Below are 27,865 nucleotides of genomic sequence, written 5' to 3'. Positions count from 1 at the left end.
TTTTGGGGGGGCTGTTCCTTTTTTTCTTATAGTGGATAATTTTTTTGTACTGTTGTCTTTTTTTTTTTTTTTTTTTTTTTCTTATAGTGGATAATTTTTTGGTCTGTTGTCTTTTTTTTTTTCTTACAGTGGATAATTTTGTTACACCTTTGGGCCACCTCACCCACTGCAGATCAAATCGGGCTGAATGTGGAACTTGAAAGAACATGAGTTTCAGACCCTGCAGCAGTCCATCTTGTGCATGTGTTGTCCCACAGGACGTGAACGCAGCCTTGGATGCGTTCACGGACCGGCTCTCAGCTGCAGTCAGGCAGGTGTGGTCGGCTCGGCGGGGCGACATTCCGACCGGAGCGGGGATCCGAAGGACACTACCCCGACCAAAAGACTGTGTACGGCGGGTGTGCAGACATGAGGCACCCACAGGACAGCAGACACGCAGACTGAGCCACAGTAAGTCACTTTAGTTCCACATGAAGCTCCTGAAGTTTGGGAACAGCTCAAGTTTTCCTCCGTCTTGGTTTGTTCGGTCCGGCCAGGCCCACAGCCCCGCTCCGAAGCGCGTAGGAAATCTGCAGCTTTTAACGTTTTCTGTCATATCGGAGGCGGAATGCGTGGTATCGAACTCAGACTAAGATTTTTATCAACCTGTATGATTTCCTTCTTATTCTGGGTTAGTATCTTTAAGTATCTAACATTAGCCGTAAAGAAAACTTCATTTAACTCTTTTCTCCCAGCGCCAGTGAATGACACACAACCTACCCACTGGGTGCGTGTTTGGCAACGGAAACGGACTGGACAGTTGGAATAAATGAAGCTAGCATCATCAGGAGAGCATTCATTTGATTATTTAAACTACGCCGAATTGAAGAACACATTAACCTCGATAAGGTTTGCCTTCCTTATTTCACAATGTAACCATAAAAGCGGCAGTAATGAGTCAGACTTCCTTAAATATGAGTGGTTTTCGAGGGAGTTTTGGTGCGACGTACTTCAGTCACACGACAAGGTGAAGAGTCCTGGTGTGTGGAGGTTCAGACTGTGGGGATGGACAGATTACCAGGGTAACGACAAAAAAAACAACAACAGTTAAATCACAGATGGTTAGCATTACCGTTTAAATTCTAATTCTCATGATAACTGTGTTTGATTTTCACACTTTTAGGGGAAAAACCCCATGTAAAGATCTGCTTTTATGTCAAATATTTGAGTATAGTTTGAATTTATTACAATTTTAATTTTCTATACCTAATATTTGAACCAATATTCACTTTTAAAGTCTGTGAAAAGGTTCATTAAGCATCTGTGTGTTATTTATACAATGAATTATATACATTTTTCAAATCAGATTTTATATATTTTTGTGTTTTGTTTTTTTTTTTGTCCTTTTGTGTTTTTACAGTAGGTTAAAGTGAAAAAATAACAGACAGATGATATAGATGAAGTTGTGCTGAAAAAACAGATCCAAACATGGGTATAGTAAACATTTGTTTCTATAGTATATAAAGGCCAAATCAAAAGGACTGAAAAACAGACAGAATAGACTCAGACCACTAAGGGTTAATATGGGAATGTTTCTGACAGGAGAAAGTGCATTGTACCTATTAGTTTTTTGTTTGTTTTTTAAATACATCTTGGTAAAATTCTTTCAGTGTGTGTATATCTATCTATGAAAAAGAAACTAAAACAACTCAAACTTGATCTGGAAAATGGTCAAACAGTGTCCATCAGGTGTCATCTTTAATGCACATTTGTATGATTACATGGTAATATTTGAATGTTTCTGCAACAGAAAGTGCATTGTGCCTATTATTATTTTATTTATTATTATTATTTTTATTTATTTATTTATTTATTTTAAAAATACAACTTGGTTAAATTATTTCCGTGTGTGTATCAGTACTTTTTGAACATTTTGAGCACAATTTCAACAATACCGCGATAATAATGATAACCGTTATAATTTTGGTCACAGTAACTGTGATATGACATTTTCATATGGTTCCATCCCCAGTTCGCACTCAGACGGATGTTCAGTTTTCTGTTTGTTAATTCCAACAAGCTACAGATAATATTTCCAGTAAGTGTTTGATATGCTGCTCGTCTGATAATGTGTTGCATGTTGCAACATGTGACAATCTGTTCAAAATCTTTGTGACTTATCTGCACGGCTCCTAAACAAGGTTTTAAAGATCGACAGTTAACAGCAGGGGCTGGTTAGCAAATAATATTAACCCTTTCATGCACAGTGGTCACTCCAGTGGACAGTTCTCCTCCAGCTGTTCTCTTGTATATTCATGGGTTTTGTTGTTTTAGCTGCATACACAGTGGACGCTGAAGGACCATCTCATACACTGACATTCAGACCAGTACTGTGACTTTGCAGTTCTAGATAAACCTGATCTGCAGGAACATGTTTGAGTGGAAATCAAGTGCTAATTTTGATTGATTGATTGAAATCTTTATTTCAAACACATAGACAGTGAAATGAAACAAAAATCAACCAACAAAATATAAGTACTGGTAAATAAAAGGTTGATAAATAATCAAAATTTAAAATAAATAAATAAATAAAAATAATAATAATAATAATAATAATAATAATAATAATAATAATAATAAGATAAATAAAATAAAATAAAATAAATGATATTATGCATGCTTGAAAAGGAGTAGGAAGAAGTAAACACTTAAATACTTCTACCCCAAATCTCTCTCTAGTTGTTATCAGACTGTAATTTAAGTTTTCTTAATCAAAAAGGTTGTTCTTTTTGCTTATTATCTCCATGAAGTGAGTAATAACTAGCATTAAAGTGTGTTAAAATGTTAGAAAACATCAGATTAGCAGCATGAAAAATCTTTTTATTTCATAGTTTTTACACAGTATATCACCGTCTGATGAGGGGTTTTAAATACATGTTTCTTTGCTTCCAAAATTAAATGCATGGTGTCCAGCTGAGTGGACGTTTTTGTAACTTCATGAAAAATAGGTTCATAAAAAACATTTCAATCCTGTTGGGTTTTTTTTTTCATGTCTAAAGGGGAATAAAAACACTCAGGAAAAATATCTTGACTAAAGTCCTCATCATTCATGCATGAAAGGGTTCAACATAAAATCTGTCTTTTGTGTTGATTACAAAAAAAACCCATCAGAGGGACATATCCTGAATTAAAATATGACTATTAAATTATCCAGGAAGGTCAGGAGGTGTGTTTTCCATCAGGCTGTTATTATTATTGTTGTTACGCAAAGAAATCATAAAATGACCAGTTTTTTAAAAGGAGATGAAATCAGTGCATGTCAAAGCGAATGAATCCTGGTCTCATTAGCTCACATCACTAATGTCCTATTAATTGCTTTCAGTAACAGCTGCATCCTTTCCTGTTTTCATGGAAAACTGTCCCCATATCAGCTTTTACGCCACTGTTTTCTTTGCCTAATTTAGCTCAGTGCCAACCAGGAAAAGGCCACGGCAGCCAGGGCTTTTGTTGTTGCTACCTATAGTTCAGCCAGCTAAATTATAAGACGGGTGGATACAGAGTGAAGCAGGATGAGGAAGTTCTGTTTAGTGACTCAGCTGTTGTTTAAGGAGAGGGGAGGGAGCTGAGGAGGGGCGCACGCTGCATAAAGCAGTCACAGATGAAGTGGCAGTCACTGCGCTGTGCTGATGGATGTGGTTTGGGCTAACCACTGGTTGCTTTTCTCTTTCTTTGTTTAGCACCGTTTACACCTGGACTAAAGCAGCGACGAGACGATGAAGAAGAAATGAGAACCCTGATCATATAAGGAAACTGAGGAGTGGTTGATTTGTCTTTTTCTTTTTTTTTACATTTTTACCCAATCACCAGTGGAACTGAAGTGAAATCAAGGAATCAGCGTAAAGGAGCCAGAACGGATGTGACACCACAGGAAAAGAGGAACGTCTTAGTTTCTCACTTCTTTTAAAAAGGGATGGAGCTATGAGGAGCAGTAACTGTGTCACAAGTCACTTCGGTAATGCGTTTTAACCCTTTCATGCATCTGGGGAAGACCAAATAAGGGAGTACATTCAAAGGAGAAGAGCGGGAGTGTCCACACTGCACTGACATATCGAATGTAAAACTGATGAGTGGTGAAAAGTTGGAAATCCCCTGCAGGAGTGTCATTGGGTGGAACTGGAACTAAGGTGGGGCCACGTGGCCGCTGTTAGCCGTCAAGAATGAATCATAAATGCAGGCTACTCCAGAAAGGCTCCATATGCTGCTGCCCGCCTACTGTGGTCTGAAACCAAAGAGAATGACGTGAACGCCTGAGCTGAAACCACCAAAACCTGCACGAGTTCAACTGGAAATGCCATCTGACTGGTGCAGGAATGCCTGACACTTCTGGAGAAACTGTGGAGTCGCTCTGAGCTGAAACACACAGTACACAGTGTAGCGGGAGAGTACGATTCTCACCTCATCCTATGAAAGTGACTTTACTTGGAAATTCATCGAAAGGCCTTCGTAATGGCAGGGAAGGATTACAATCATCTCTTTAAACTGCTCATCATCGGAGACTCCAGTTAGTGCATTTACAACTACATTCAACTGGTTTACGGAGTCCCAGCCTCGACAAATGTTACTACGTGTGCAAAGACACACACACACACACACACACACACACCAAGGTTATTATCGTTAACGAAAACTAACGACATAACAAAAACTAGACTAGAAAAAACATTTTCATTAACTGAAATAAATAAAAACTAGAATTAAAAGAAAAAACGATAACTGAAACTGTATTGTGTGTTTACAAAACTAACTAAACGGATAAAACTTATGGATCAAATTCCCACATTTGGACCCAGGCCGCACGTTTGAGACCCCTGGTCTAACAGTTATCGTGGACAGATTTATTATACAGCAGAGGACTGGGGGGATTCTGGGGGTTTATAGCCGTACTGTCAGCCCCCGACAGTGTTTGAGAATATGGTTCTAAAGGGTTCCTGCAGGGTCTTAAAAGTCTTGAATTTACAAATCTGCATTTAATACCTAAAAAAGTCTTTAAAAGGTATTAAATTTGTTATGGTAGGTCTAAGTTATGTTTGTATAAACCTGTTTGTTGTGTTGTGTTTAAATGTATCCGTTAAGTGTCCAAACTGCAAAGAAAGTAACATTTGTCGACTCAGTTCCACCCCAAGGTTATCGTTAACGAAAACTAATGAAATGACCAAAACTAGACTAGAAAAAACATTTTCGTTAACTGAAATAAATAAAAACTATAATTAAAAGAAAAAAAAAGGTAACTAACTGAAAAACACAATACTAGGATCATGATACAATATATCACGATATATCACGATACTGTTAAAAAAGGGAATTTTTTCGCTTGTTTCTTTTTTTTTATGATTATTTCCTTGAAGAATTAAATGACAGCAGAAATCTGCACAAATACGAAACACATTTTGATTTGATCACAAAAGGATCTAATGTTATATCACAAAATGTTCCTGTGTTCCAAGGTTATATCGTTAACGAACACTAACGAAATGACCTAAACTAGAACTGTAAAAACATTTTCGTTAACTGAAATAAATAAAAACTAAAATTAAAAGAAAAAAACATAACTAACTGAAACTGTATTGTGTGTTTACAAAACTAACTAAAACGGATAAAAATTATGGATAAAATTCCCTTCGTTTTCGTCTTTGTCAAAGTCGGATTGATATGAAGTTGATTTCTTTGTCTCTCTCAGTTTTCTGTGCTGTCACCATACGACACTTAACGGTCCGTCACTTGTGTTCACTTGTGGTTTCCAGTCGTCTTCTGGTCCCTGCTTTCAGTTAACAAAAATGTTTTTTCAATGCTAGTTTTCATCATTTTGTTAGTTTTTGTTAACGATAATAACCTTGGTTGGGAGAAAGCAGCAGAGTCCTGTCTGGGATTAATTGGAATACGACAGAGAAGAAGAGAAAAGATATAAAAAAAACTAAAACTAAACTAAAACTGAGCATTTAGAAAATAATGAAAACTAATAAAAACTATCAAACCTGCTCTAAAAACTAATTAAAACTAATTGAATAAGAGAAAAAAAGTCAAAACTAAATAAAACTAAACTAGAATGAAAAATCCAAAACTATTAGAACCTTGACACACAGACACACACACACACACACAGACACACACACACACACACACACACACACACACACACACACACACACACCAGTGGGTTAAATATCTGTGTTTTCTCCGTTAACCTTCAGATGTTTGTCATAAACCATTAGATTAACACGCTGAACAACAGACCAATAAAAAATAAGGTGAAGTACTTTTTATGGCACAGCATTTAGTGGCTGCTGCCATTTTAATGTGAAGATTTATTGCTTTTTTTTAAATTATTATTTATTAGAACTACTTTTAGTTTTATGCTGTTAGTCTAAAAAACAAGCAGGTAAAGCACTTTAAAAACGCTGTCATCAGTTGTTTCCAGTGGTTTAAGACATGTTCAGACTGCCGGGCCAAATCTGTTTCTGTTTTTGTCAGATCCAGATTGTTTCCAGATTTAATGAGAATAGTAAACTTGATTTTAAACATAAGTAGGAGTAAAATATAAAGGTGAACAAAAAGCTAAAGGAAATTACAAACAGAGCACTCTGAAATATTGAGGGCAATAAGTTACACAAAAAAAAAGTCATGCAATGTACAACTATTTCATTATGGCTCTTTAACAACATTTTATGTCTGAAGTAGGAGCAGGAAGAAGCCACGCTTATGTTGTCCTTATATTGTCCCAGTTTGTCATTAATTGGCTAATCAGCTAAAGCACAGGTGTCAAACATGCGGCCCGGGGGCCAAAACCAGCCCACTAAAGATTCCAATCTGGCCCGCGAGATGAATTTGCAAAGTGCAAAATGCAAAAATTACCCTGAAGATATGAACAGTCAAGGGCATCAGACTCAAAAATAATAACATAATAACCTGGAAATAATGACTGCAAATGTTCTTCTTGGTTTAATGTGACAAAAATAATAAGACATTATGCCTCTAAATAATGGCAACACCAATTTTTTGTCTTTGATTTACTGCAAAGAACATTCTGATCTCCTTTAACAATAAAATGTCAATAACCTGAACAAATAAGAACAAGGTCAAGGTTATTTTATTTATACCTGTGGGTAGATTTATTTTGCAGTCTAGGTGACTGCCTTGGCATTACAACAACACATACATTAAACATGCAAGACAGGCGCGTGATCACACTTACAGACAGGACAAAAACAAAAAGTGCTCAGTGTTCCACCGTTCATCAGTATAGCAGCATGGATAAGTAAATAAAATAGGTAAGCTCAAATAAATAAAAACAAGATGCATTAAAACACAATAAAAACCAGAAAAGATAAAAACAATCTGGGATGAAAACCAGAATAAGAACAAACAATTAAAAAATTTAAAAAATTTGAAGTCACAATAATAATAAGTAGAGCAAAGAAATGGAATAAATAACTAAATAAGTTAGTAAAGTGCAATGTCACTATTTCAACCTGGAATGTCTAAAGAAAAATCAGTGTAATTTTCACAATATTCTGCCTGTTTTGTGTCTTGGTAGATCTGATCTGTAACGTACATGTAGAAATCATAAGTTGAGGCAGAATATTGATAAAATTGTACTTATTTATCTTCAGAAATGTCAGTTTTTTTCAGTTATTCACATCTTTTGTGTTTTGGATAATCATCGTTTAATCATTTAATCTTATTTTTTGCACTAAAAAATTTAGAGTTGTCATTATTTATAGGTTATTATGTTATTATTTGACTGGTCCGGCCCACTGGAGCTCAGATTGAGCTGAATGTGGAACCTGAACAAAAATGAGTTTGAAAGCCCTGAGCTAAAGTATACAGACCATAAAAAAGAATAGGACAGTTATTAAATCACTGAAAAACTATTAACTATTACTGTTGTACTCCTGTTTTTGATTTGGGATTTAATTTATTCTCTAACGTCTGGACATTAGACCTTTTAGATCTACTGATTATCCTTCTACAGATGAGGCTCAGTCCACATGCTCAAACTGTTTTTTTTTTATTTTATTTTTTTTATCACAAACGCAGAAAAACCCAGAGTGACAGATGAGTGGAGTAAGACCCATACTGTTGGAGAATGGAAGAGAGTTCATGTTTAGACAACTTTAAAATGGGTTGTAGCGGGTAAACGTGCTCTGCCTGGAGGCCTCTGTTTTTACTGCGTCAACACGATAAAAGCCAACGTGTTGATGAGCTGTCGAGGGAACACGAACCAACACTCGTGTAAATTCATGAGGAGGGTTGTTTTAAAGCAGGGGTGTCTAACGTGTGTCCCGGGGCCCAAATGCGCCCCCCCCAGCGGTTCCAATCCGACCCCTGGGATGAATTTACAAAGTGTATAAATTCCACAGTCCAGGCTGCGGAACTCATTTTAGTGTGGGTTCCACATCCAGACCAATCTGATCTACAGTCAAATAAGAACAGAATAACGTATAAAAAAGAATGACTCCATATTTTCTTTACAGTTTGATGTGAAAAAAATAACATTACATTATGTCTGTAAATAATGACAACTTCAAATTTTAGTGTAAAAAATTAACATTAAATTCTGAAAATATTTTCATTTCCAAACTATCCCGTTCCAATAAAATGTGACTAACCTGAACAAATGTGTCCAACCTGAAATGTCTGTATTAAATTCAGTCCAGTTTGAACTCTTTTCTTCCTGTTCCTCAGTGTTTAGTGTCTTTGGAGATCTGATCCAGAATGCACATGGACTAATGAGAAGTTACGACTCAAAAATCACTCAAATTCACCTAAAAATACTCAAAAAACACCTAAAAATGAAATTAAAAGTAAGTATTTTCATAATTTAATGGGTTTTTTTGCACTAAAACACAGACATAAATGTGCAGTTGTCATTATTCATAGTTTATTCTGTTCTTATTTTCCTGGTTGGTCCACTCCAGATCAGATCGGGCTGAATGTGGAACCTGAAAGAACAGGAGTTTGAGAACCCTGGGTTAAAGCAGACAGAGTTTATGAAACGGTTTCAGCAGATCTGGTGAATGTGCGTTGGGCTTAAACGGTGCATCTTCATGTTCCAGTACCTGCAGGCCTTAGTGGGACCCAGTGGGTGAACTGGCTTTTGTGAGGAGGGGGAGCCCTTGTGTCGCCTCGAGTCAACGGTCATCTTATTTCATTTGTATTCTGTTGGCCACAACTTACACGACACTGTTTTTTTTACCTCACCCCTCGAAGGGGAGGCAAGGGGGGTGTTTTTGCTTTGACTGGTTTGTTTCTTTATTTGTCAACATTTTAGCAGCAAAACTGTTGGTTCAATTCAGACCAAATTGGGTTTGTAGATTACCAGTGACCCAGAATAGATGTCATTATATTTAAGGAAAAGTAGGTCAAAGGTCAAATTTTTAAAGATTTTTAAAAATCTTCCCATTTACTTAAAATGGGCAAAATACATGCAAGGGGCGGGGTTTGTTGTGTTTTTTTTTCCCACTTTTAATATGTAGACTGTGTGATTGAATAGTTATCCAAGGAGCAAAGATGTTAATACTTTTAAATTTATTCTTTTTTTATTTATTAAAAATGAACTCAAATTTGCAAGGATTTGAACGCACCGCAGTAGTGTTACCTACGGAACTATCCAACCACTGGTTTAAATGGTACTGATATTACTTAATGAGCTATTCGCTGATATCTGAATTGATATATAATAGGGATGGAACCATATGAAAATTTCATATCACGGTTATTGTGACCAAAATTATCACGGTTATCATTATTATCGCGGTATTGTTGAAATTGTGCTCAAAATGTTCAAAAAGTACTAATACACACACTGAAAGAATTTAACCAAGTTGTATTTTGGAAAAAAAAAAAAAAAACATAAAATAACAGTCCCAGTGTCCCTTCTGTTGCACAAACATTCAAATATTAACCCTTAGTGGTCTGAGCCTATTTTGTCCGTTTTTGAGCACTTCTGATTTGGCCTTTATATACTATATAAACAAATGTTTACTATACCCATGTTTGGGATCTGTTTTTTCAGCACAACTTCATCTTTATCATCTGTCTATTATTTTTTCACTTTAACCTACTACAAAAACACAAAAGGACAAAAAACACAAAAAAATATAAAATCCAAGTTGAAAAATGTATATAATTTATTGTATAAATAACACACAGATGCTTAACGAACCTTTTCACAGACTTTAAAAGTGAATATTGGTTCCAAATATTAGGTATAGAAAATTAAAATTGTAATAAATTCAAACTATACTCAAATATTTGACATTAAAGCAGATCTTTACATTGGCGTTTTCTCCGGAAAAGTGCGGTAATCAAACACGGTTATCATGAGAATTAGAATTTAAACGTTAATACTAACAGTCAACAATTTTACTGCCGTTTATCGCTTTAACTGTAATCGTTACATCCCTAGTATATAGCGGTGGTAGATTATTTTGGTCATTTTAAAAGTAGCTCACGAGCTGAAAAAGTGTGGGCTGTAGAATTGTAGGATCCGTTTAGATCATAGTTTATATGAGCGGCTCATTACTGTTAACGTACTGAGATACTAGAATCGCAGAACGCCTTATGACGTCTGACAGTCCCATGGAGCTGATGTGGGAGTGTCTGTGGGTCGTCTTCCACTTATTGAACTTCAGAGTTTATTTAGTTTTATCAGGAGATGAAATTGAGTAACAGAAAGAGCAGAGGGTTGTTTTCCTTTGAGGCAGAGGGAGCTGAAATGTGGTGCGCTCTGGCCCAATTTAACCCATAATGTGACCATAACTCAGTCTAATATGTGAAAAAAAACATCAGTATGCCTCAGACTTCCCCTTTAACATCCCTTTAGATAAGAATGGAACAGTGGAATGTTGGCTGAAATGGGTATGTGCTCTGATCAAATGCCAGTGGCGCACATTTAAACGCAATATAAACATGAAGTCTCAAAGGTCAGAGGTCAACAGATACTGGATACTGTAATAACTGTTAGAAGAATAATGAAGAAAAGCCAACAAACTGGCCAGTAACCCCCAAAACTCTGCATAAATGAATGATCTTTGAGTTCATTTAGTACAAGTAATTCTCAAACTGAATTTCTGTCTAAATGAATAAATCTGACAAGTTCATTAAACTATGGAAGTAAATCTGTGTCATCACATTTCGAATTATAAAAGACATTGAATTTGTAGCACTACATTTTTTTTGCACTGAAATTAAGTATCTGATTTTTTTTTTTTTTTTTTTTTGCACTGAAATTTTCTGAATTTTTTATTTTTTTTTTTGCACTGAAATTAAGTATCTGAATTTTTTTTTTTTTTTGCATTGAAATAAGTATCTGAATTTTTTTTTTTTGCACTGAAATTAAATATCTGATTTTTTTTTTTTGCATTGAAATTAAGTATCTGAATTTTTTTTTTGCGCTGGAATTAAGTATCTGAATTTTTTTTTGCACTGAAATTAAGTATCTGAATTTTTTTTTTTTTTGCACTAAAATTAAGTATCTGAATTGTTTGTCTCTGAATTCAACTATGTTCATAAATTTAGAATTTAAAAAAAATCAGGTGCAAAAATTCAGATACTTAATTTCAGTGCAAAAAAAAATCAGTGCTAGAAATTTAGTGGCTTTTTTAATTCAAAATCTAATGACACAGATTTAGTTCCATATTAAACAAATCGTCTGTAGTTGAATATTAGGCTGTAGAAAATCCAACCATATCTGGATGTTTTTATTTTTTGACCTAATATTTTCCTCAAAGTCAGTAATGACCGTTCATACGAGCCGTCAGCCGCGATCTGAGTCGAGTTCAAATACTGAAGTTTTATTTATGTAACGCTGATGATAATACACGATCAACAACCCAACAAATCCTCCTCAGCTCTTAATGATAGTGATTTAGAACACACTGATTCCAGGAGGCCTTGTAAACTATATTTTGTTTTGCTGCAGGAGATGCTGAGTCATTTTAGGTCACCTTCCTCCCTGCAGAAAATAACAGAGGTTAGATTTCAGTGGAAGGCTCCTGCGTAGACCTCAGACACACATTTGAACACTTGTTCCAGTCGACAATGACATTGTTCTAAAGCAGGGATGTCAGACTCATTTTCTTTCAGGTTCCACATTCAGCCCAATCTGATCTCAAGTGGGCCAGACCAGTCAAATAATGGCATAATTGAATGTAAATGACAATTCCAGGTTTTTCCTCTGTTTTAGTGCAATAAAAACATTAAATTATGAAAGTATTTACATTTACAAACTATCCAAACAAAAAAGATGTAATTAACCTGAAAGAGCCGGAAAATATGTGAGAGAAATACTTGAAATTTTAACAATATTGTGCCTCAACTTATCATTTATACGTGTGCGTTACACATAATGTTACACAAACATTTTGTAACAGGTGTAATATTGGTAAAATTTTTGGAGTTACAATAAGAACAGTTTCTACAATATTTCATCTCAGTTTATTATTAACGCAGCTTATACATACATAGAACATTTCGTAACAGGCAGAATCTTGTTAAAATTGCACTTAATTTTCTTTAGACATTTCAGGTTGGTCATATATGTCCAGGTTATTCACATTTTATTGTTAAAGGAGGGATGTTTGCTTTTTTTTTTTTTCATTTTGTTTTTATTGGAAAATGTGACAAGACATCTTCAGCATTACCATTCACACATACTCCATCTATCATAGTCCCCTTCGCATTTCATATTTTATACATACAAAAGTGTAAAAAAAAACAAAAAAAAAAACATGTGAATGAGTGCTTATAGTTTCAGTATTTCTCACATTAAAAAAACAATCATAGCGTTACGATACTTCTGGGTTCTTCAAACATCACACATGTTCACGCAGAAAAACACAAAACAAAGAAAAAACCCAGAGAGATGACAAAAAAAGGACACCTTTAGAGGAATGACACATTCTGGACGGCTAGAGGATACAAACGTGATCCATTTGTCACAAATACGATAAACTGTATCCCTCTGAATTCAAAAACCAAACAAAAACAAACCAAAAAGCTAGACACACCCACATGCACCCACAAAAAAAAAAGAAAAAAAAAAAAAAAAGGGGGGGGGGGGGGGGGAGTCCATTAATCACAAGAAGAAGAAGGAAGTGATTTAAAAAAAGTTAAGAAGGGCTGCCATTTATTATAGAACTTAGAAGGGATGGCTTTCAAAGAATACCCAATCTTTTCACTTTTTAAGAAAGACGGAATATCTTGAAGCCACTGCTTTTTTGCTTTTTTACTTTTTTTAAATGGAACTATACATTTTCCCACATGTCCCTGTGGTCTCCATAAACTGTAAATGCTCTGCTTGGCTCTGAATTCTTCGTTCATTCGACTCCACAGGTCCATCTGCAACACTGTTTCTGAGTAATGACACCACAAAGGCGCTTTGGAGCGCTGGCCCTTTAAATGCACATCAGGTTGTTGGCTGTGCTGCTCTGTCCTTTTCAGCCATTTGTGTTCGTTAGTACAACCAACAGCTGAACATTTTAGGTCATCGGCTCAAAGTTTGGACATATTTTCAGTTTTTACTACAACCATTGCTTCTGACAATTATGTCGTACTTGGAGAAATGTTCGTCAGTCTGGACCTTATATGTCCAAATGTCATGATGTAACTAGTTATAAAACGTAACAAGTTAAGCAGGATTTTAAACAGGTTGTAGAAATCCACTGGATTTTTGCCCAAATGAATATACAGATGGTTTTGCAGCAGCTGGAGGGTTCAAGTTCAAACTGTAGGAACTATTAGAGTTCAAATACACAAATAAATGAACCACAGACTAAGAAAAGTGGGTTTAACAAAATATCACCCTTTAAAGGTAGGGCTGTGTATCGGCAAGAATCTGGCGATATGATACAAATCACAATAGGATCATGATACGATATATCACGATATATCATGGTACAAAAAGTTAAAAAGGTAATTTTTTATTGGTTTTGTTTCTTTTTTAAAAGATTATTTCCTGAAAGCATGGAATTGCACAGTGGAATCTGCACAAATACTAAAGACATTTTTATTTGATCCCAACAGCATCTAATGTTCTATCAGCAAATGTTCCAACTGTGTTCAAACTGAAATCCTGTTTTCCAGACATTCCAGTTTCAGATCCTGTTCAAATGTTCAGATTCTATTAGTTCACAACTAACATCAGAACAGGATTTGAGTTCAATCCAAACAAAGGAACCAACATTATTGAATAAGAGTGTTAAATAAGAATAAATAAAATAGAAACAAAAAAGAAAAACAAAAAGAAAAATGAACCTCCACAATATCTGCATTTGAATAAATACCTAAAAATATCCATACAGTACTTTTTAATATTGATACAGTATTGTGAAATGAAATATCGCGATATATTGCAGAACCAATATTTTCTAACAGCCCTATTATTTGATCCTATCATTCAAACATCCAGACAGGACAGCATGGACATATGTAGCTTTGTATAATATCCAATGGAAAAGAAAGATTCCGAGCGATATTAATACAGAGTGTAAATGTAAAGTAAAAAAGGACTTATTAAATCGAATAGTCTCCTTTTATATCACCAAGGTAACATTTGGCATGTATTGTTTCACATAATTTTCCCATTTTTCCCAATGTTTGATGAATATTTCTGGTTTTAGATAAACGGTGAAGGTGATTTTATCCATTTTCTAAATGTCCATGTTGTTTGAACCCATTGCTGAACAGTTGGCTCATTTTGTACCATCCATTTTTTTCTTATTGCTTTTTTCCCTGCTGCCAAAAGAACATTCCAGAGATATTCATCTGTTTTCACCTCAACACATCTTAGTGACATTTGCCATTTTGGGACTCCACAAATAATGCAAGATTGGTTTTGTGATTTATTGTAATATTTTATCTTTTTCAGTGTGATAGTGTTGTGTGTTTTATTTCCAGTAGAAGCAGTGAGGGTTTTGCAAATGTTCGTCTTTCAAATCAAATGGAACGATCCTGCATTTGTAGAGATGTTAGGTTTTTATCTGATTTTTTTATGTATTACACTGAATTTCTGGCAGTGTTTCATTGTTGGTAGTTTAGCTAAATCATCACAGCAGAATTCAGAGTAATTACATCATGTTGCAGTTGCGTTTTGGTTTGGCACATCTCCTTTAAACATGTTTCCACTGGTTCAGATATGACTTCTGTGTTTTAGAGCTTTGATAATAGATAAGGTTCACCATCACCAGTTGGAAATTGACTGCATTTTCTAGCTTCAGTTTCACTTTTGCAACCCATCCTCTCAGATAGTTGTCATTTTTCTCTCTGGTTTGGTTTGTAAAACTCAGACGTAGCTGGCGTCACCGTTCCTGATCGGCCGCTTTGGTTTCCTCACAGTGACTCTTCTTGCTTATCTTGTTTCTCTGATGTCGGCGTCTCTTTCAGATGTGGGCAAAAGCAGCCTTCTGCTCCGCTTCGCAGACAACTCCTTCTCTGGTGAGTGACCTCAGCTTTCTGCGAACTTAACGAGTTTCACGCATTGAAAGTAGGGCTGTGTATCGGCAAGAATCTAGCGATACAATACAAATCACAATACTAGGATCACGATACTGTTAAAAAGGCATTTTTTTCACTTGTTTTTTTTTTTTATGATTATTTCCTTGAAGAATTAAATGACAGCAGAAATCTGCACAAATACTAAACACATTTTGATTTGATCACAACAGGATCTAATGCTATATCACAAAATGTTCCTGTGTTCCAAGGTTATTATCGTTAACAAAAACTAACGAAATGACCAAAACTAGAACTGTAAAAACATTTTTGTTAACTGAAATAAATAAAAACTATAATTAAAATTTAAAAAACACAACTAACTGAAACTGTATTGTGTGTTTATAAAACTAACTAAAAAGGATAAAAGTTATGGATAAAATTCCCTTCGTTTTCATCTTTGTCAATGTCAGATTGATACGAAAGTGATTTATTTCCCTCTCTCAGTTTTCTGTGCTGTCTCCATACGACACTTTTTGCTCCGTCACTTGTGTTCACTTGTGGTTTCCAGTCGTCTTCTGGTCCCCACTCTACCTGGAAACATGGAGACTAAAGCAGCAGAGTCCTGTCTGGGATTGATTTGAATAGGAGCACAGAGAAGAAGAGAAAAGAGACCACTGAACTACAACTGAACTACAACTGAACTACAACTAAACTACAACTGAACTACAACTGAACTACAACTGAACTAAAACTGAACTACAACTGAACTACAACTGAACTACAACTAAACTACAACTGAACTACAACTAAACTACAACTGAACTACAACTGAACTACAACTGAACTAAAACTGAACTACAACTGAACTACAACTGAACTACAACTAAACTACAACTGAACTACAACTGAACTACAACTAAACTACAACTGAACTACAACTGAACTACAACTAAACTACAACTGAACTACAACTGAACTACAACTAAGCATTTAGAAGAAAATGAAAACTAATAAAAACTATCAAACCTGCTCTAAAAACGAATTAAAACGAACTGAATTAGAGAAAAAAAAGTCAAAACTAAATAAAACTAAACTAGAATGAAAAATCCAAAACTATTAGAACCTCCATGTGTTCAAACTTAAATTCGGTTTTACAGACATTCCAGTTTCAGATCCTGTTCAAATGTTCAGATTCTATTAGTTCACAACTAACATCAGAACAGGATTTGAGTTCAATCCCGACAAAGGAACGAACATTAATTGAATAAAAGAGTGTGAAATAAAAATAGATATAATACAAACAATAAAGAAAACCTAAAAACAAAACTGAACCTCCACAATATGTGCATTTAAATAAATACCTAAAAATATTGGTACAGTGCTGTGAAATGAAATATCATGATATATTGCAGAACCGATATTTTCTTCCAGCCCTATCTGAAAGGAGCCCGTGGTGGAGAAGTCCTCCTCTTTGGCAGACGTTACTCATCTGCAAAATGCAAGAATGTAATCATGTACAGTCATCTTATCTCCTGCAGGAGTGAGCAGAGCTGTTCCAACCTGCCAGGATTTCTACACAGGAACACTTTCAGCCTTTGGACACACAGTAGACGGCTGCACACAAATACTCAGAAATAAACAGTCGCCTCAGTTCTGTTTTTGGCACCACCATCATATTCACAGGTTGGAGAAAATCTTTTGGTTGTTCATGATTTCACAGAAGTTAAGTACATTATATGGACAAAAGTATTTGGACCCTTTGAATTCAGGTGTTTCTTTTCTAACGGGTCTGGGATACAAAACAATAATGACTAATGTCAGAATAGTTTTATATAAATAATCCCAACAAAGGAACATTATTGAATAAAAGAGTGTTAAATAAGAATAAATAACAGAAAAAGAAAAAAAGAAAAACTAAAATGAACCTCTGCCATATCTGCATCTGAATAAATACCTAAAAATATCATACAGTACTTTTTAATATCGATACAGTATCGTGAAATGAAATATTGCGATATATTACAGAACTGATACTTTCTAACAGTCCTAATAGTGTATATGACTGTTTTAGTTGGGGGTTCCTTCAGGTGTGACTCTGGTCTCATGTCAGAGGTGACAGAGCAGTTCTCCAAACTGTTTTAACTTCACTTGTCATTCACCATATCCTCTGCCTTTACTTCCATGAGTCTTTAAATCTGGACAGAGAGGAGAGAGCTGCAAACGCCAGGTGCCTGTGTCCACCCATGACTTCTATCTGCAGCTTTGGTCGTTGGGTTACAGTGTTAACCCACATGCCGAGAAACAGACGAACACAGCTTCCTCTCAGATGTGCTTCATGCACTGCAGAAGGAATTCAAAGCATGTTCTGTTTTATCATCACTCCATATCTAGAGTGTTGTAGTAGATGATGAAAAAAACGCACAAAGAAAGCTTCCATTAAGGACTGTCCTCAGCCTCGTAACTAAACATGCAGGACAAAGTATCTCCTACTGAAAGAACAAAACGCTCACTTGTCTGATAGAAAATGTAAAACACCGTCGCGGCCAAATTAACCCAACTGTCATGGAAATCACAAACATGTGATCAGTAAGTCATGAACTGCTTTGTTCCAAAAGAGAAATCTGTCATTTGTGAAAACAGGCACGTTTCTTTGAGCCAAAAAGTGACTCCTGAACACTAGGGCTGTGTAAGAATGTGGTGGTACCATACAGATCACAATACTAGGATCATGATGCAATATATCACGATATGTCATGATACTTTTAAAAAGGCAATTTTTTGTTTGTTTTTTAAAGATTATTTCCTGGAAGAATTGAATTGCACCAGAAATATGTACAAATACTAAACACATTTGTATTTGATCAGAACAGGATCTAATGTTCTATCACAAAATGTTTCTAATTCTCCTCGTTTCCAAAGGAACAAACATCTGCCTCTCAGACAGAAAAAAGTGCTTTTAGGATGATTCAAAGAACCATTATTTAATAAAACAGTGTTCAATAATAATTAATAAAATATAAACAAAAATGAACCTCCACTATATCTGCATTTGAATAAATACCTAAAAATATCCATACAGTACTTTTTAATATCCATACAGTGTTGTGAAATGAAATATTGCGATATATTGCAGAACCAGTATTTTCTAACAGCCCTATTGAACACACTATCATTTGAGTTCTTTGCCGCCAGTATTTTATCCTTTATTTAACCTGGTGAATTCCTCACTCAGATTAAGAATCTGTTTTCAGTGACTGATGCAGAGAGAACCGCTTCGATACTCCAAACAGCTTTCACACATTACACATGAACAGAGACAGTGTGGTTTAATATAGAGTTTTATACTCAGTACTTTGTATACATGTATTTATACTTAAAACAAGTCATGAGCTTTTGCTAACCGTACCTTCAGTATTTATTTCCTAATTTTTAACCCTTTCATGCATGAATTATGAGAACCTTAGTCGAGATTTTTTTCCTGAGTGTTTTTATTCTTCTTTAGACATGAAAAAACAATGCAATTATTTGTTTTTTTTATAAACCTGTTTTTTTTTAATGAAGGTAGATTTGTTTCTTTATTGCTTTAAGTAAAAAAAAAAATTAATAAAAAAAAGTGTTTGAATGAAAAAAAAAAAAATTACACCCCAAAAAATTGCATTTGAACACTTTTTTTCTTTGATTGAAGTGATTTTTTTTTTTTTTTTGGTTAAAGCAATAAAGAAACAAATCTATCTTCATAACTTTTTGCTGACTTCCAAAAATGTCTACTCTGCTGGACACCATGTGTTTAATTTTTGAATATCAGAAAGTGATAAACTGTGAAAACTATCAAATCAAAACATTTTTAATGCAGCTAATGGACAAGATGATGTTCATTACATTAGTTTCTGTGATTATGATGGAAATGAGACAACAGACTTAAAAACCTGGACCGCATCTTTAAGCTTTGTGCATCTGTTTTTTATTTTTAGACATGATCATTGTGTCTGAGCCTTGAACATAATTTATCACCTTTCTAGAAATGTAACAATTACCGGTATGACGATAAACGGCGGTAAAATTGTAGACGGTTAGTATTACCGTTTAAATTCTAATTCTCATGATAACCGTGTTTGATCAACGCACTTTTAGGGGAAAAAACCCTCTGTAAAGATCTGCTTTTATGTCAGATATTTGAGTATAGTTTGAATTTATTGCGATTTTAATTTTCTATACCTAATATTTGAACCAATATTCACTTTTAAAGTCTGTGAAAAGGTTCGTTAAACATCTGTGTGTTATTTATGCAATAAATTATATACATTTTTCAAATTGGATTTTATTTTTTATTTTTTGTGTTTTCTGTCCTTTTATGTTTTTATAGTAGGTTAAAGTGAAAAATAATAGACAGATGAGATAGATGAAGTTGTGCTGAAAAAACAGATCCCAAACATGGGTATAGTAAACATTTGTTTCTATAGTATATAAAGGCCAAACCAAAAGGACTGAAAAACAGACAGAATAGACTCAGACCACTAAGGGTTAATATTGGAATGTTTCTGACACAGAAGGGACAGTGGGACTATTATTTTATTTGTTGTTGTTGTTTTTTTTTCCAAAATCCAACTTGGTTCAATTCTTTCAGTGTGTGTATTCGTACTTTTTGAACATTTTCAGCACAATTTCAATAATACTGCGATAATAATGAGAACTGTGGTAATTTTGGTCACAATAACCGTGATGTGAAATGTTCATATGGTTCCATCCCGACTCCTTTCACACAACATGTGGATCCAGACGACACATGGAAGCACACGTTGACGGTGTGTGTTCTGGGTGGTTTTTTGTGCAGGCAGCTACATCACCACCATCGGCGTGGACTTTAAAATCCGGACGGTGGACATCGACGGGGAGCGGGTGAAGCTGCAGATCTGGGACACGGCGGGACAGGAGAGATTCAGGACCATCACATCTACGTAATCAGCTCAACACAGATACACATATACAGTATATGGACAAAAGTATTGGGACAGGTGTTTCTTTTCTAACAGGGGTCTGGGACACAAAACAATAATGACTAATGTCATAGTATATTTTTATATTGGGATAAATATCATTGCATTACATTGGTTAGTTTGGTTTAAATTGTTATCTTTGCTTCTAAAATGCCTCAGATGGTTTTTACTTAATTTCTCTCAACACTGATTTTTTTTTTAATCCATGACGATGATTCTAAATGTTCTACCTCAAAATTTCTGCAAGGTTTTTCATGCTCTGACTGTAAATAATAATTTTCTACCACAACTAACCATCTACTGTCTTCACATCTCACCTTGGAAGAAAAATCTCCCATTAAACTTTAAGGAAATTTTGCTGTTTCTAAACTATATGGACAAAAATATTGGGACACATCATGTCTACAGCTGTAAGATGTCCTGTTCATGATGTTTTGAGATAAAAACATCAATATTTCCTTAAAGTTTAATGGGAGATTTTTCTTCCTCAGTGAGATGTGCAGAAAGTAGATGGTTAACTGTGGTAGAAAATTATTATTTACAGTCAGAGCATGAAAAATGTTTTAGAAATTAAGAGGTAGAACATTTAAAATCATAGCCATGGATAAAAAAAAAAAAAAAAAAAAATCAATGTTGAGAGAAATTAAGTCAAAAACATCTCTGAGGCATTTTAGAATCAAAGATAATTTAAACCAAACTAACCAATGAAATGATATTTATCCCAATATAAAACTATATTCTGACATTTGTCATTTTTGTTTTGTATCCCAGACCCCTGTTAGAAAAGAAACACCTGAATTCAACGTGTCCAAATACTTTTGTCCGTATAGTGTATATCTACCTGCTGGTTTTATTCAGGTCCAGTGTAAGTTTACTTGGTTTTAATTCACCTTTTCCTCTTCTCAGGTATTACAGAAACACACATGGTGTCATTATAGTTTACGACGTCACCAACCCAGAGTCCTTTGTAAATGTGAAGCGCTGGTTAAATGAAATCTCCCAGAACTGTGACAGTGTCTGCAAGATCCTGGGTGAGTCATGTGACACGCCATTCCACCTGAAATCCACTGAATATTATCTGAGATCGCTGTACTGAACTGTCATCACACTCCTCCTGTGTGCTCGGTCATGTCTCAAACCTAAAAGCCCGTCTTTATCTTAAAAATGAGAAAGAATCTGTGAGCTAAAGGTGAAAGAATGCCGTCTGTGTTGGTTTTAGGGGGACAGTGGAGGTGTGTCGCTGTAGGGTCTGCGCTTTATCAGTCAATAATAGGATACGTTCATGGTTGTTTTCCTTTTGTTTTTGACGGAATTTGCAGAAAATAGAACTTTTTATTTTTAATTTAACCCGTGATGTGACCATAACTCAGTCTAATATGTGAAAAAAAAACATCAGTATGCCTCAGACTTCCCCTTTCACATCCCTTTAGATAAGAATGGAACAGTGGAATGTTGGCTGAAATGGGTATGTGCTCTGATCAAATGCCAGTGGCGCACATTTAAACGTAATATAAACATGAAATCTCAAAGGTCAGAGGTCGGCAGATATTGGATACTGTAAGAGCTGTTAGAATAATAATGAAGAAAAGCCAACAAACTGGACAATAACCCCCAAAAATCTGCATAAATGAATGATCTTTGACTTTTATTGTAGATAACGTATCTTGACAGTATTCAGAGTGAGGATTTAGTGATTACCGGTATAACGATAAACGGCGGTAAAATCACAGATGGTTAGTATTAGCGTTTAAATTCTAATTCTCATGATAACTGTGTTTGATTACCGCACTTTTAGGGGAAAAAACCCTCTGTAAAGATCTGCTTTAATGTCAAATATTTGAGTATAGTTTGAATTTATTACAATTTTAATTTTCTATACCTAATATTTGGAACCAATATTCACTTTTAAAGTCTGTGAAAAGGTTCGTTAAGCATCTGTGTGTTATTTATGCAATAAATTATATACATTTTTCAAATTGGATTTTATATATTTTTTGTGTTTTTTGTCCTTTTGTGTTTTTATAGTAGGTTAAAGTGAAAAAATAATAGACAGATGATATAAATGAAGTTGTGCTGAAAAAACAGATCCAAACATGGGTATAGTAAACATTTGTTTATACAGGGTTGGGAAGCAAAATGTACAATATTTTGAGGCAGGGATTGAAAGACAGTGTATGACCAATTAGTTTATTGAAAGTCATGAGAATTTATTTGCCACAAGAAAATGTCCATAATAGAAAATGTTTTTATTCTATGTGTCCTCCTTCTTTCTCAATAACTGCCTTCACACGCTTCCTGAAACTTGTGCAAGTGTTCCTCAAATATTGGGGTGACAACTTCTCCCATTCTTCTTTAATAGTATCTTCCAGACTTTCTGGTAATAGTTTTGCTCATAGTCATTCTCTTCTTTCCATTATAAACAGTCTTTATGGACACTCCAACTATTTTTGAAATCTCCTTTGGTGTGACGAGTGCATTCAGCAAATCACACACTCTTTGATGTTTGCTTTCCTGATTACTCATATGGGCAAAAGTTTGTGAAAAGGTATGGATAATAGTGTTAGGTATGATTATGACATCAGTATATGTTTGGGTTCAAAACAACTGACGTAGTGTCTGCTGAGAAAAAACAACTAAATGTTCATTGTACATTTGGCTTCCCCACCCTGTATAGTATATAAAGGCCAAATCAAAAGGACTGAAAAACGGACAAAATAGACTCAGACCACTAAGGGTTAATATTTGAATGTTTCTGACACAGAAGGGACATTGGGACTATTATTTTATTTTATTTTATTTTATTTATTTATTTTTAAATCCAACTTGGTTAAATTATTTCAGTGTGTGTATCAGTACTTTTTGAACATTTTGAGCACAATTTCAATAATACCGCGATAATAATGATAACTGTGATAATTTTGGTCACAATAACCGTGATCTGAAATGTTCATATGGTTCCATCTCTAATTCAGCATAACAATGGCCAAAAAACAAAACCTCCTATGTGCAAATTTGTAGATTTTGAGTTTTCACATTAAATGGTGAGAACAAGGATGACTCCACATTTTCAGTCGATTTGCGAGATAATCCCGCCCTTTCTTATGACATGAAGGTCACCTGACAACAACAACAAAGACCATACTATAATGAAACTAAACCATCGATCAATCAATCAATCAATCAAATTTTATTTATATAGCGCCAAATCATAACAAAAGTTCTCTCATGACACTTTACATATAGAGTTGGTCCAAACCAGACTGAAGCCAATTTACAGAATCCAACAGGATCCACGTTTTTTTTGTTTCCTGAAAAAAGTGATTTTTTCCAGATGGGAGGTTTTGTATTTTGGCCATCGATATACATTTTTCAAATCGGATTTTATGTTTTTTATGTGTTTTCTGCCCTTTTATGTTTTTATAGTAGGCTAAAGTGAAAAAATAACAGACAGATGAGATAGATGAAGTTGTGCTGAAAAAACAGATCCAAACATGGGTATAGTAAACATTTGTTTCTATAGTATATAAAGGCCAAATCAAAAGGACTGAAAAACAGACAGAATAGACTCAGACCACTAAGGGTTAATATTGGAATGTTTCTGACACAGAAGGGACAGTGGGACTGTTATTTTATTTGGTTTTTTTGGGTTTTTTTTTCAAAATACAACTTGGTTAAATTCTTTCAGTGTGTGTATTAGTACATATTGAACATTTTCAGCATAATTTCAACAATACCGCGATAATAATGATAACCGTGATAATTTTGGTCACAATAACCGTGATATGAAATTTTCCTATGGTTCCATCCCTAATTCAGAATAAGCTATAATGATTTGACATAATAGGAGTGGTTGAAAATGCCTCTTTTTCTGTCGTGTCTCTTAGTGGGAAACAAAAATGACGACCCTGCCAGGAAGCAAGTGGATACCCAGGATGCAATGCGTTTTGGGGAGTCGGTCGGAGTCCGAGTGTTTGAGACCAGCGCCAAAGAAAACATAAACGTAGAGGAGGTAAAGCAAAGCAAATCACACATGTGGAGATCACAAACTGAAAGCAAAGGAAACTTCTATTTATGCCTCTATACGATTAGTAGAAGATAAGATCTGCCTTTTTTTTTTTTTTTTTTGTCCCTCAAAGGGGGAATTCCAGACTGTATTTGAACCCATGGTTTTTCTCAGTAAGTGTAACGGATCACTTCCATTATTTCAGTTGGTTCTTCATGGACATTGTCTTAATGGCAGATACAGTCGGACAAATTGATTAAGAATTCTGCAGAAGAGTTTTATTATATAAATAGAAAATGTGTAGTGACCATAGATATGTTTTTGCACAGAAGTAACTGTATGTTCATGGTTTTATCCTGCTGTATTAGAGCTGGACAATAATTTGAATTAACCCTTTAGGCGCCACAGTTTTATTTTGTTTTGGTTTTTTTTTTACATTAAACATTCGATTTTGATTTCAAAAAGCTGTGTCTTGGAAGTGTTTAGAGATAAAAACATACTGTATGGAAGTAAATCTGTGTCATCAGATTTTGAATTATAAAAGACACTGAATTTGTAGCACTGAATTTTTTTGCACTGAAATTAAGTATCTGGATTTTTTATTTTTTTTTGTATTGAAATTGAGTATCTGACTTTTTTTTCGCAGTGAAATTAAGTATCTGAATTGTTTGTCTCTGAATTCAACTATGTTCATAAATTTAGAATTAAAAAAATTCAGGTGCAAAAAATTCAGATCATTAATTTCAGTGCAAAAAAAAATCAGTGCTAGAAATTCAAAGGCTTTTATAATTCAAAATCTGATGACACAGATTTAGTTCCATAATACTGTAAATGAGAAAAACACTGAGTATGTACTCATCTAATTTGCATATTGTGGCGTCACAGGTTGGTGGCCATGTTGGATTGCGTAACTTTCAGTAAAATGGAACTTTGAACATATTTACATGGAAGTTTTCTTCGTGTTTTTGTTTTTTTGTCGTTTTATCCTTAAAATAAATCAACTTAAACATCAGTAGAAAGTAAAATGCAGTAAGTTTTAGGAGCTTTTTATCCAAATGTGTCCTTATCTATCCAAACCAAAACTAAACTTACTAAACCAGCTCTGGACCACGCATTTCAAACTGGATTTTCTTCCTCACTTTGAATAGAAACCATGAAGTGACTGAAGGGGCACATGTCCACCATTTATTGGTGGGAGGTGGTAACAAGATTTGGCGACTCTATCTGGAGCTTTGGTCTGTTTGATTCAGTTATGTTGGTTGTTGCAATAGTGCGACTTTGGCAGTTGAAGGGTTAATTACATCAAAAATGCAAAATTCAACCTGTTTCCTTGTTATAATTTACTGTAGTTATAGTCAGTATGTTTCTCCAGTTACATATGACATGCATTTTAACCCTTTCATGCATGAATTATGACAGCCTTGATCAAGATTATTTTTTCCTGAGTGTTTTTATTCCTCTAGGTATTAAAAAAACAAAGCGATTACATTTTTTTGTTACGAACCTATTTTTCAGGGAGTTGCAAGAAATGTCCACTCAGCTGGACACCATACATTGAATTTTTGAAGCAAAGAAGCATATTTACTGATATACTGTATGAAAACTATGAAATAAAAACATTTTTAATGCAGCTAATATGATGTTTTCTCACATTTTAACATACTTTAATAAAGACAATATGCAAGAAAAAAAACTTTTTTTGTGTAAAAAAACAAAACAAAACCTGTTAAAGGTAGGGTAGGAGATGTTTTCCTGGAGCTTTTTTATTTTTTTACTACATTGCTTAAAATCCCCTTCACACCCCAATTTGCAACCAATTAATTAAATGCTCTAACAAACAAATGAAAAAATTTAGGCACCTGTGGAACGGACAGGACTGAAAAAACACCATCCAATCATTCTAACAGGCCCGTCCAAATGATTAAATGGTGATATGTCTATCAAATTCAACTGCCATTTGTCCCTCCCCCTTCTGCGAGTACAGTCCAGTACTCTGGAGGCGTCCGGGTTTGGACTTTTGAATTGTGTATTTTCAAACTATAGCTTGCCGGAACCATTTTTCCAGGATCTCCTACCCTACCTTTAGTTACAGACTAATAATAATACCAAGCAATGGACACTCGAACATGTCAGTGCAGATCAGGTTTGTGAAGAACCGCAAAGTTACAGAACGGTCTGAACTACAGTGTGTGGGATGGTGCATTAGTGTCCACTGTGTCGGCTGATATGGAACTGAAACAACCAAACGCATGAATACACAAGAGAACAGCTGGAGAAGAACTGTCCACTGGAGTGACCGCTGGAGTGACCAGTGTGCATGAAAGGGTTAGGAAAGAAAACTACTTTTGAATGATTGTTTTTGTCTTAATGTCTTCAAGAAATAACTTGAAGTTGTGAATCGTCCAAGACGCTGCAAACAGTCCGTTGTTTTTTGTATTGTGTTACCCAGGCCTGTTCTGTATATTGACATACATTTTCAGATATATTTGAGGCGTTTTAATGTTTCGGGGTAAAAGAAGGAGCTCAGGGAAAGGGAAAAGCCTGTTCCACTTCCTCCCATACGGCGTACACGTGGCTCAGAGTAAGGTTGTGCCTGTTTGTGTTCCCGCCTTCAGATGTTCATGGCCTTCACACACATGGTTCTTCGGGCTAAGAAGCAGAGTCAGAACAGAGCCGAGCGCGAACGAGAGCGGGAGAAGGACACGGTCAACATCAACGCCCAGCGAGACCGCGACCGCAGGAAGAGAGGGAAGAAATGCTGCTGAGGATCTGACGCAGGATCAGATAAACGACGCCGTAGAGGAGGAAAGAGCAGCGTCGAAAGTCTGGAGGGTACAGGAGTTAAAGGACCAGTCTGTGTTTGTCGATGGTTTAAGTGGGATGATTTGTCACGTTCATGTTTTCTCAGATCTCTGACTCCAAAACGCTCTGTGTTCAGTGACCTGCCGCCCTCGTTAGTGCGAACACCAGGTCACTGCTTCCAGACATTCATCACATTTTCTAAGGCCTCATGTTTCCCACAGCGTGAACACTTGAGTTTCGTACTAACTCATTAGTGTTTGCTGCAGTGATGCAACTAACGTTCATTCTTATGACCTGTTACTCTGGTAGTTACCTTTTCCTGTTGTTTCTTGTTTGTTTTTTTCAACTAATTACCAAAAAAATCTTACAAATCATCAGATTAATCTCTTAAATTGCCTTTGACCAAGAAAATGCAGCAAATTTGACACGCTAAAAGCACCTATGCTTTAAAAACGAATCAATTAATAAACTTTTAATTTTATTGTTATAGTAGTTGTATATGGAAGTAAATCTGTCTCATCAGATTTTGAATTATAAAAGCCACTGAATTTATAGCACTGATTTTTTTTGCACTGGAATTAAGTATCTGAATGTT

The 27,865-nt window shown here is 35.1% G+C and overlaps 1 protein-coding gene across 1 annotated transcript; it reads left to right on the top strand.

The window, feature by feature from the left end:
• Positions 1-293: 293 nt before the first annotated feature.
• On the top strand, positions 294-27,865 carry LOC115424388 (ras-related protein Rab-35). Its single transcript, XM_030141625.1, has 7 exons — positions 294-450; positions 3,717-4,540; positions 15,421-15,471; positions 20,303-20,426; positions 21,372-21,496; positions 24,350-24,474; positions 27,084-27,865. Exons 2-7 carry the CDS (start codon positions 4,486-4,488, stop codon positions 27,231-27,233), a joined length of 630 nt encoding a protein of 209 aa, XP_029997485.1. The 5' UTR covers positions 294-450; positions 3,717-4,485; the 3' UTR covers positions 27,234-27,865.

Source organism: Sphaeramia orbicularis, chromosome 8, assembly GCF_902148855.1.
Source record: "Sphaeramia orbicularis chromosome 8, fSphaOr1.1, whole genome shotgun sequence".
Taxonomy (NCBI): domain Eukaryota; kingdom Metazoa; phylum Chordata; class Actinopteri; order Kurtiformes; family Apogonidae; genus Sphaeramia; species Sphaeramia orbicularis.
Note: the sequence above shows the minus strand (reverse complement) of the source record. Positions and strands in the feature narration are given on the sequence as shown.